The 11483-nt window shown below is 35.6% G+C and overlaps 2 protein-coding genes across 2 annotated transcripts in view; both read right to left on the bottom strand.

Annotated features, from left to right (window-relative positions):
• Positions 1-206: 206 nt before the first annotated feature.
• LOC107019990 (nuclear transcription factor Y subunit B-6-like) lies at positions 207-2449 on the bottom strand. Its single transcript, XM_015220337.2, has 2 exons — positions 2339-2449; positions 207-1033 (listed from the first exon to the last, which is right to left on the bottom strand). Exons 1-2 carry the CDS (start codon positions 2430-2432, stop codon positions 492-494), a joined length of 636 nt encoding a protein of 211 aa, XP_015075823.1. The 5' UTR covers positions 2433-2449; the 3' UTR covers positions 207-491.
• Positions 2450-4349: 1900 nt separating this feature from the next.
• The window catches only part of LOC107020123 (nuclear transcription factor Y subunit B-6-like), a 12018-nt gene continuing 4884 nt past the window's right edge, over positions 4350-11483 (bottom strand). Inside the window, exon 2 of the mRNA XM_015220438.2 lies at positions 4350-5051. Coding sequence (XP_015075924.1) covers positions 4474-5051 — 578 coding nt within the window. The 3' untranslated portion in view covers positions 4350-4473. The remainder of the gene's footprint in view (positions 5052-11483) is intronic.

The following is an 11483-nucleotide window of genomic DNA, read 5'->3' as shown; positions in this document are numbered from 1 at the left end:
TTCACGAAAACTAGTTCAATATTAGAAGTGAAACACCCCAAGTAAAATGTTGAAAAGGATGATTTTGCTGTGTTCTGCTTCTGCAAACTTGAGATGGCAAAATAGTCTGTCCTAGCAAAGCGTTCATCTTGCTAACAGTTGCGCTGTGTAATATAGATTAGGCTTGTTGCAACTCTATTAGTCCTTTTTTACTACATATACACAAGAATGGAAAACTTGGTGTCTGATTGCTTTCAAGGATTTTGCATCACAACTTACAAGCAATCATCAACTGAATATTCAAAATATACAGGTAGAGAAATATTCATACAGCCAATTGGAGGGGCCACCATTTGGCTCATTTAGTTCGAAAGATGCATTACTAAACTTGGCAAATTTAAAACTATCCTAGATTGCCAATAGGTCGCAAATTAGAAAACAGAGAAAAGATAGTCTAATTCCTTAGTACAAAAGACACATTTTTCACTTAGTTCCTTCAGCAGAGTAACTGATCACTCCTTACCCTCCTCCGCAGGAGACTCAACGTCACTATCCACTGAAGCCACTGCACACTGAGAAGTGCTTCCATTTGATGCATCCCCCTGCATATCATTGTTATCCATTGGCGGTGGAGACACAAAGTAACCATGGTCATGAGCCATTTGGTGCTTCACCAACAAAGTCTCCCCTCTCAGGGATTCACTCTCACCACCATCAAACTCACGATATTGATTCAAGTACAAAGTCAAGGGTTCAATGTAGTCATCAAAACCAACCTTGCTCATGGCCCAAAGAATGTCTTCAGGGGTGACGGTCTTGCGCTGCTCACTCTGGCAACGATCGTTAGCTTCCAGTGTTATGAAGCTTATGAACTCAGAGACACATTCTTGTATGGTCTGTTTGGAGCCATCGGATATTTTGGCATGGGAAGGAAGGATCCTGCGCATGATTCTGACCACGTTTGCTATTGGCATGAATTGGTCTTGCTCCCGAGTGATGCATTCAGTAATTGCCTGGTTGAGATGAGCAGGCATTCCCATGCTTCTCTCCATATCTTAGTTCCACACAACAAGATCAGAGTGAAATGAAAAAGAAGTGTAGCATATATATATGTATCATCAAATATTGGTCTAATTTCATTACAACTAGCTAGGCTTTTGTAGTCTAATTAAACATTATTAAATCACATTTGCTATCGACTAACTTTTCAAGTGTTGAAGCAATTACAGAACAAATGGCATGCGTATACACATGTTTCACTAATATTTAGCTGGATATGAGAGTAATACTACTGTAAGACGGCACTATGAAATGTGGACAATATTTACATAAACACCAAAAGCACATATTATTTCGACAAAAGAGATACATACTAATTAAAGTAATATAAAACGCTTTATATATAGTTTTCATCATCTATCTTATGTTGTGATCTTCAACTAACTCTGGCATTTATCGAACCATCCAAATTCGCCCCTGATCAAAAGCCTTTTTACTGTACCATCAATGTGATATAGGAATTCGACAAAATTGCATCGTAACGGACACTACACTACCTACTGTTTTCATATACTCTATATAGAACTAGCTGTTCTTAAAGTTATATCCAATGCTGCTTAATCTTTGGATAAAGAAATTCTTTTTAGATTTTAATTAACTTCTTAAAATGCCTATATGTTCTGATGATAAATTGTGTTCTGTATTTTAATTTTATGGCAAAAGCAGAGAGTAATAAAAATTAAATTTTTCTAATTTGTGTGATACAACTTGCTGGTTTTCAAACTTGCTAGCTTTAGTCGGTTTCTTTCAAATAAAACCTGGTTTTCTCTTAAAAGTTGCAAAAGAAAACAAGAAAAGTGTCGATCACCATTACCATGAATCGATCTATTGATCTTTGATAAATAACTAGCTCTGTAGATTTATATATGGAAAAAATTATGCATATATAGTCCCTAGATAATTAAAGACGGGTGTATAGTAGATGAAGATACACCAAGCTAAGAAACGTACAAAAATTGGAGCTCTTCATCTAAAGAAAATAACGAAAAATTCAGAAGAATGACTGAAGATTAAGATCTCCTAAAATTTCACAAGTGTTGTCGGAAAGAGTGATTTAGAAAATAATAAAAAATTCAGAAGAATGACTGAAAATTATAAGATCTCCTAAAATTTCACAAGTGTTGTCGAAAAGAGTGATCTGTATGAACTGTGCCCCTACCTTGTGAAGGTAGAGAAACTGATGCTAGGCTCGAGTAAGTAAATCAAAATTAAATATATTAAACAAAAACAAAGTTTCATGAATGTTCCATGGAGAAGGAAAATGCATTTGCAAAAGTAAAAGAGAAGCTAGGTAGCATACCAGGGGAAGGGGAACGGGCAGGGGTTGGTTGTGGGGATCTGTGATAGCTATGAAATCCTCCATTTCCTGAACCAACATGATTACCATTAGTCATCTCTCTTTCTCTCTCTCTACAAATATGTATCTCTCTCTAAATATATGAAGTAAGTGGCTCTTGGCAAGTGATATTTATAGCCTACTTTAAGAGAAAGGGGGGACACATAGCAGCAGGAAGTAGTGAACGAGGTGTTGGTATTCGCCCGGATAAATAGGCTTTCAAGATGGACAGATGAGCATTGACCAAAAACGACATTACTATATACCACTACTTCTTCCATCCCAAGTGTTACTTTAGCTCATTTGACGTCAATTAAGGAAAATAATAAATTGAAGTATAATTTATTATGTTACCTTTAATTATTTGATTTTTTTTTGAGAATTGAGCAATATTAAAAAGTAGTTCTTTAATACAAGAGTATACTAGGAAAAACATACTAATTTTTGTCCTAAATTCCTACAATATTTCAGGAAAATTTATTTTGGCTAAAGTGCCACTTATTTTCGGATAGGAGTATACGTTACTTATTGTTTAATTTTCAACCATTTGGCCATTACCCTTTTACGTTTCTTATTTCTCAACAATTTGTAGTTCCAATCCTATTAATACTGGCCCCATTCATTCAAATTCGGAAAAAAATTGTTTCGAGTGACACGTTATCCAGAGTCTGTAGATTTACCCACGCCAGTTTTGGATAGTGATGACAAATGGGCGAATTGGTTCTGGTTTGGGAGGATTGAAGATAGATTAGATCAAGACTTGGATCTCTTTGTATGACCTTGGAGAATCCTTGACTCATCAATTACCTTTTGAAGTTAAGTTCACCCTTCTTTTTTTAAATTTTTTTTTGTAAGTGTAGGTAATTCGATCACAAGTGCTATTTGATTTCACAAATTATAAGTGAAATTAACACACTAGTATTAATTAATGTACCAAGTTGATGTAACGAAATTTTAGTTGATTTAAGTATAGTAAGAAAGGAATTAGCAACAATATACTGCAGAATCCTTCTTACCAAGAAAAGCCACACATTTAAGTGATCATAAAACCCCTGAAAATATCTGAATAGCAACTTTATAACCATTTATGAAATTTAGCAATATTGAATGCAAACTTTCATCATCCACAATGGAATATCGTACATATGAAAAACCAAATCCGTCTATAAATGGGACAACATCAAACACAACATAATAAATTTTGTATAGCAACTCCGGATCAGTTTAAATATGACATCAACACACTTAAAAAATGAAGTTGTACGTAATACGCCACTGCGAAAACAGGTTGTACATGCAGCTTAGCAGTTCCCTTTTTCCTTAAAGTTTGTGGCATTGCTTAATTTCTCGCACTGTTCAAAAATCATTCTCTAAGGTTTTGGAGAATGAGAAAAGAGGGCTCTTATTAAGTACATTTCAGTACTTGATCCCTTGAATATCGCAACCTCACTGTATCAATCTCAGAGCATCATTCACACGGTCTTTATCCATTGAAAAGTAAGAAAACAGTTCCGTGTTCTGACTCAATGTTTCATCAATCTGAAGAAAAAGTTTCTAAATAGTCGAGCTACATAACCAACAGTTTGTATCGTTATCAAAACAGAGGTTTAACAACAAGATGTTGAATGGCACTCCTATAGAGGAAATATATCAAGTGGTCATTATTTGGACATGTTTCCAGATTACAAATGTCAAAGGTAAACTTGGTAATTGGTCCTGTAAGAAGAGCAAAGAGGTGACAGAGACTGATATTAATTCCTCTGTTGTTTTTCAAAGTGTTTGATCAAATATGCTCAATTAGAAATATCATAATCAAGACAAGTAGCACTTGTTCATTTTATTTAGCACTTCCACCACACACAAACATACAGATAGACATACACATACACATAGACATACACTTACACTTACACTTACACTTACACATACACATAGACATACACTTACACTTACACTTACACATAAACACATATAAGTAAACAGCCAATTGAAGGGGACCCATTTGGCTAACTTAGTTCGAAACATACATTCCTAAACTTTCTTTATTGCTTATAAAGCTTCAACAACAGCTTAATACCTTCAATAGATTGAGAAATTGATCACTCCTTATCCTCCTCCATAGGAGACTCAACGTCAGTATCCACTGAAGCCACTGCACACTGAGAAGTGCTTGCCTCCCCCTCCATATCACCATTTCCCATTGGTGGTGGATACACAAAGTGGTGATAAGCCATAGGAAAACTAGGAGGAACGTTATAGGGTGTGATATTGGAGCTTGAAGTTGTATCAACCATTGAACGCTTCAACAAAGACTCCCTTGTAAGAGATCCACACTCGCCACCATCATCCTCACTATTTGGAGGAAAGTAGTAAGGCAAGGGTTCAATGTAGTCATCAAAACCAAACTTGTTAATGACCCAATCCACGTCTTCCTCAGTGATTGTGTTCCGCTGCTCACGCTGGCAATGAGAGTTGGCTTCATATGTTACAAAGCATATGAACTCAGAGATGCAATGGTACATGGTCCGTTTGGCATCATCAGATATATTGACATGGGGAGGATGGGTGCTACGCATGATTCTGGCCACGTTTGGTATGACTCGGTCTTGCTCCTGAATGATGATATCAACAACTTCCTGGTTGAGATGTGCAGGCAGTTCCAGGCTCATCTCCATATCTTAATTTCACACAACAAAAAAGCACCAGAGTGATATTAAAAGAACTGTGGTCTATATTATCAAAATATTTGTCTAATTTCATCACATCTAGCTTCTCTTTTATCGGCTAATGAATCATTATTAAGTAACATTTGCTATTACCTACCCAAGTATTGAAGAAATTACAAAATGGCATATACAGAAATATATGTTTCACTAATTATTAGCTGGATATGAGAGTCGTACTGTAAGACGGCACTATTAATTTTAAACATTACTCATGTGAACACCAAAAACATATATTATATAATCAGTGTGAATACAGACTGAGAAAAGTAAACATATAACGCTTCACATTTAGTTTTCATCATTTATCTTACTTTGTCTAATCTTCAACTAACTCTCGCATATATCCAAACTTGCCTCGGATCAGAAGGCTTTTTCTATTATTATAACCGTGATATAGGAATAAGATAAAATTTTCTTGTAACAGACAATTTAGGCAATTTACATGCCATAATTAAAGCCTTTAATTTATGTAATATAGCTAGCTGATTTTCAAACTTGCTAACGTTAGACGGTTTGTCTTTCAAACCACGAAATATTTATGTAATATAGCTAGCTGATTTTCAAACCACGAAATATTGGGTTTTCTCTTTCTCTCTCTAGATCTCTCATCTCTTTCTCTTGAAAGTTCTTGTGTTCTTCATTCATCTAGTGTGTGTGCGTGAATTCGATCCTAACAATCCTCATTCTCCAGCCTTGTGTAGGTCTTGAAGGAGTGCACTTACCTTCAATTGTGTGTACACTCTGAAACAACACTTACTAGTAGGCATCATCGTCCTCAGCTATCAAAGATCATCATCTTCCTTAGCTATGGAACATTACTGAATTCCTATCACCAGACTATGCCAAGTGGCATAGCTAGTGTAGTATCAGTACAAACAACACATACTAGTAGGCATCATTGGTCGACCCGAACCTACTACATAATAGAAGTAGACATTCGGAAGGGAACATACAATATGAAAGTCACAACATCCCAAGTCCCTATCCACATGCTTTCACCATCCTAGGTATAATACCCATAAACTAGTACACTTTGAACTCAACCTTCTACCTCATTCCACTGTCAACTCTAATATTTAAGCGTTCGACCCTCTTGTCATTCTATGGCTTCCCAAGGCTACATATTAGGTCACTATAATGTCAAATCATAGTCTAACCCTTCTATCACAAGTATTTAAATATTATATCAGCCAATACATGTTTTTAATCATTGGCCATATCTAGATTAAGCTCTAAATACCATGATTTGAGACGAAAAATGTCTATCCCAGAGAGAATTTTATGAACAATGCTAGTAGTAGAATCCTCAGTATAAGATACGTACTTAAAAAACAGGGGATCAAACACAAGATTAGGTTCTGAGACCATAACAACCTCCAATGTTATGATAAGATTCTAGCTCTTGCAGCATATTTGATGGGCATTAGCTCTCGGACTCTATGTAGTATGTCAGTTGGTAATTCAGAAACAATAGATAAGGGTCAACTCACCTAATTTTTTTTTCTTTGATCTTCAAAATTTGGGGATCGTCACTACATTTCACTGACTATGAAAAGTTGAAAACAAATAATTGCAGCCATAAGATTGTAGTAAATCTGCTTTCGTCATATCCTACATTGTTACAGTGATGTGCTTTTTGAACGTCAATGAGTTTGAATAAATAAAGGGTATAATGTTACTGGACTTATGTAGAAGTTGGTAATAGACCCTCTAATATAGTTATTAACAGTAAGCCTGTGTGCACCTGCGTTAATTCTTTAAAAGAGTTGATCGGGATGAAGGACCAGTCGTATATGCTCTTCACTCGTGGAAGATCAAGAAATAGGATCCATCTCTCTTACCAACATTTCAGAATTCATATTCATAAGTTGACAATGGATAGGAGAAGCACTAACTCAACTCTACAGGTCAAAGCAATATCATACATCTTGGTGTTATACCGACCTTTTAATAATTCATATTCTCAAGTTGACAGCAAATATGAGCAGCAAAAACTCAAGTCTGCAGGTCAAAGCAATAACATCCATCTCGGTGATCTAACGATTTTTCAGAATTCATATTTTCATGATATAGCAACTCTTGAAAAACTCGCTCCATCAGGGCCGGTCATATAAACAACCTTAGTACAACCATCACTACCAGACTCAACCTCAAACTCAGCTATATGTCGCCATCAAATAGGCTAAGGAAACACTTAGATCTGATACCAGACTAGTGAATGAAGAGATTGCCACTAAGTCACTTGACAGTTTCCTTAGCCCTTTGTCCACTCTCACCCGCCATTCTCATCACTAACAAACAGAAACCCTAAAACCCCATTGTGTGTTCCCTTTGGTAAAGTCACCGTCACAAGAAACTAATTTAATATCGTCATTGCTCATTTTACTTATATTAGATTGTTTTGTTGTAACGATGATTATTCCAAAGGAAACACACAAAGGGTCTTTAGAGTTTCTCATTTTTAATGAGAATGGCGGGTGAGACTGGACAGAGGCTAAGGGAACCGTCAAGTGGCTTAGTGACAATCTCTTCCTTCACTAGTCTGGTATGAGATCTAAGTGTTTCCGTTGCCATTTTGATGGTGACATATAGTGAGTTCGAGGTTGAGTCTGGTAGCGATGGCCGTACTAAGGTTGTTGATGTGACCGGCCCTGATGGAGCGAGTTTCTTAGGAGTTGCTACAACATGAGAATGTGAATTTTAGTAGGTCGGTATATCACCAAGATTCATGTTATTCCCTTACCTGCAGACTTGAGTTGTTGCTGTTGTCAACTTGAGAATATGAATTATGAAAGCCTGCTGTATCACGAATTACGATGGATGATAATTGCTTTGACCTGCAGACTTGAGTCAGAGTTGCTCCTATCTATTGTCAACTTTAGAATATGGATTATTAAAGGTCGGTACTGGGATAGATGCTTTTCTTGATCTTACACAGGCGGAGAGAATATATGACTGATTCCTCATCCCAGTCAATTCTTCTAACGAATTAATTCTGGTGCAAGTATGTTTAATGTTAATATCTATATTAGAGCATCTGTTACAAACTGCTACATCAGTCTAGTGACCAATATACTCTTTATTTAAATGCACTTATGTGACAGGATTCTTAACTACTCCAGTATCACTAGCTCGCAACTACTCCTCATTCTCCAGCCTTGTGTAGTTCTTGAAGGAGTGCACTTACCTTCAATTGTATGTACACTCTGAAACAACACTTACTAGTTGACATCATCGTTCTCAGCCATCAAAGATCATTATCTTCCTTAGCTATGGAACATAACTGAATTCCTATCACCAGACTAAGTCAAGTGACATAACAAGAGTAGTATCAGTACAAACAATGCGTACTAGTAGGCGTTATCGGTCGACCCGAACCTACTACATAATAGAAGTACACATTCCGAAGGGAACAGTACATGAAACTAGCACCTTAGACAAACTCATCCATCTCGACTCACATCCCCATTATTATATAAGTTCTAAAAAATACTAGGCAACCATAACCAGTCCCAACACTTAAACCATGCATTAGACCCTTGTCATTTGCCTAACTTAACAACCACCACATTTTAATAAACCAACAACATCATGATAAGTACAACCACAATTTACAAACACCTAAATAATTCAGTCCCCATAAACTCAATCCAGTGGTTAAAACAATTATAATCACAAGTATGACATAGTTCAGACTCCTATTCCACACCTTGAATTCATATGCACGATCTGCAATACCATAAACACATGCCAATCACATGTAACAACAATCACAAATACATAGACTCTCAGTCACAACATCTTGAAATCGACCAATACCTGGAATCATTTAATGCATGAAACATGTCACATATGAGCACAAATGCAAATACATGGTCCTCCCATGGAACCATAACACATATATTTGGTCGTCTCTGTTATAACCCATTTTAACTTGTGTTAAATAGTGTACAACATATTGGTGATTCCTAAATTAATTAACTTAAGGAAGTGCCACCTAATTATTTTTAAGGTAAATTAGGACAACTAAATATTTAGCTAACGTAATGCTAAAATTGAATCCAACTAATGGTCTACTTAATTTATGTGATTCTAGGTAAGGGTTCTAGTTATCATAAAGGAAAGAGATTAAGCATCCTTTAAGATTCGTTAAAAATGATTACTGACCAAACTAAGGTTAATTATTAAAACTACAAATTGAGTTCTAAGAAATTAATCAAAGAATTACGTTGGAAAAACACGTCAATCTTAAAAAATAAAGACTTAAAAGAAGATCTGTTGCAACTAAAAATAAAGAATCATTGCTATAGAACTCTTATTTTTGTTTCGAAAGAAATCCAAGTAGCAAAAACATGAATACGACCAACTCCTAGATAATATAACTTGGACATTGCCATATCTGAAGAAAATTTCAAATGTTCTTCGCATGAAAGAGATAAAAGCGACCTTTTAAGAAAATGATTTCAAACACTATTTAAAATTTTCACAAGTCAAGTTATATACAATTAGATTTAAAAACGACTCAAAAGAAACTAAGACGGATAATCTAATATAATCTTTAAAAATATTCACTGAAATAATAATAATTACCCCCCTCTAATGGCCAGTGTCTTAGACGGATAAGATAATATAAGGTAAAACAAAAAATCACGTGAGAAAAAAATGATTAATTTACCTTAAAGCGAGCTAAGAATGATCAGGCCGTCGCTCCTTCTTCTCCCTTATTTTTTATTGCTTCATCAACTCAGATGCTTTTCAAGAGGGGATGAACTGAATGAGAAGATAGACACGGATTCCAAATGTAGCAACAATATAGATTCTCACAAAGAGACTTCTCGTGGCAGCAAAAGTATTTTATAAAGACTATTTTCTCCTGTTCATGCAAATAAAGAGAGTAAGAAGAGATAAGTAATACAATTCAACTTTATACAATGTCAAGTAAATAAAAAATAGAGACAAATAAAATCATTCGACGAATACACTTTCCAAAACATTAAATGTCGAACGAGAGACACGTCTTGCAACTGACTACTTTGAACAGAACTCAAAATTGATTTAGATTATAACATATTTCTTAAGCATAAGACAAACTCAAATCTCATCATATTTAAGGTATAACTTCCTAAAGGTTAAAGTGAAAACTTAAGCCATAATCCTTCAAATTTCATATATGCCATTACTTCAAACATAGAAGAAACTTATACATATAACTCCAATACATTGAGGAAAGGAAACCCTTTTATTTTCAAGCTTTATTTCTATATTAATTTTTTCCATCTGAGCGCCTATTTATTCTTTTTTTAGGGTGTATAAAACCTCTCTGATTGAGGCATCTATCTTATTCTGTTGACGCAATTGGAAGATCAAGATTTCTCCCTGCCGCTCAATCGAGATCAAATCCGGCTTTAGCAAGAATAACTGTAATTAAATAAAAAACGGAAAGACTTCACTTCAACTCAATAAATGACGTCAACTCCGTAAGTGCTTAGGCAAAATATATCACAAAAGGAAAGGTGATAGGGGAGCCTAGCCATTTCACCTACTTGAGTAATAAAGTGGAAACTCCCCTCATGATCGATTAAAAGGAAAGCCACATAGTCCACAACATCTTTCAGTACTGCATCACATTTATCGGGGCTGAATCCCATTTTTTGAGTGATCGCCTTCGCTCGTTGGCAAAACGCCTTGATGCATGCGGCTAGTTTGTTGGGGGTGTTCACCTTTCACATTCCCAAGTCGTTATATTTTGTGTGGTGAAATATAGTATCCTTTCATCCCTATAAATACACAAACTTAACAAAAGATGTATCAATTATCTTTTTCTTTTGATCTTAACTCAAACACAAAAAAATAGAACCAACATTTTACGAAAAGATAAATGTGAAAACTACAGACCTTTTGTAGGGCAGTTAACTAAGGCATCAACTTCGACTAGGTCACAACCTCTTTCTAGATCCAAAGACAAACAAAAAATAAAGAGAAGCTTTGCCCCGTTAAGAACAATGGGGATAAACAAACCACAAGGTAGAATGTGTTTGCAAGAGTAAGCAAGAAAAAAGAATGAGGATGCAAAAGCGGCGGCTTCCAGAACTTCTTGAGGATAAAGTTTAACCAAGTATTTACAGGTAGAAATTAGGGTTTCTTGAGCAGAAACTTAATTTTTAGATTTTGAAATTGGTCAAAGAAATCAAACATTGGAGTGAACTGTATGTTCACGAGATTAAGAAGACAATAGCATAGAAATAGAGTACCTACCCTTTTCCATAGTTGTTGATAGCTTTTTGCTTTCTGAAAAATAGGCTAGAAGAGGAGAAGGTAGGGTTGCGGCTGCATTGGATCTTGAATAGCCTGAAAGAGGAGAAGGTAGGGTTGCGGCTGCATTG

This window comes from Solanum pennellii, chromosome 5, assembly GCF_001406875.1.
Source record: "Solanum pennellii chromosome 5, SPENNV200".
Taxonomy (NCBI): Eukaryota; Viridiplantae; Streptophyta; class Magnoliopsida; order Solanales; family Solanaceae; genus Solanum; species Solanum pennellii.
This window is presented reverse-complemented; position numbering and strand designations above follow the sequence as displayed.

Coding starts and splice junctions, on each gene's coding strand:
- LOC107019990 (XM_015220337.2), bottom strand. CDS start 2,432: ATGACTAATGGTAATCATGTTGGTTCAGGAAATGGAGGATTTCATAGC. Junction 1,034..2,338: donor TGCCCGTTCCCCTTCCCCTG/GTATGCTACCTA, acceptor TGTGGAACTAAG/ATATGGAGAGAAGCATGGGA.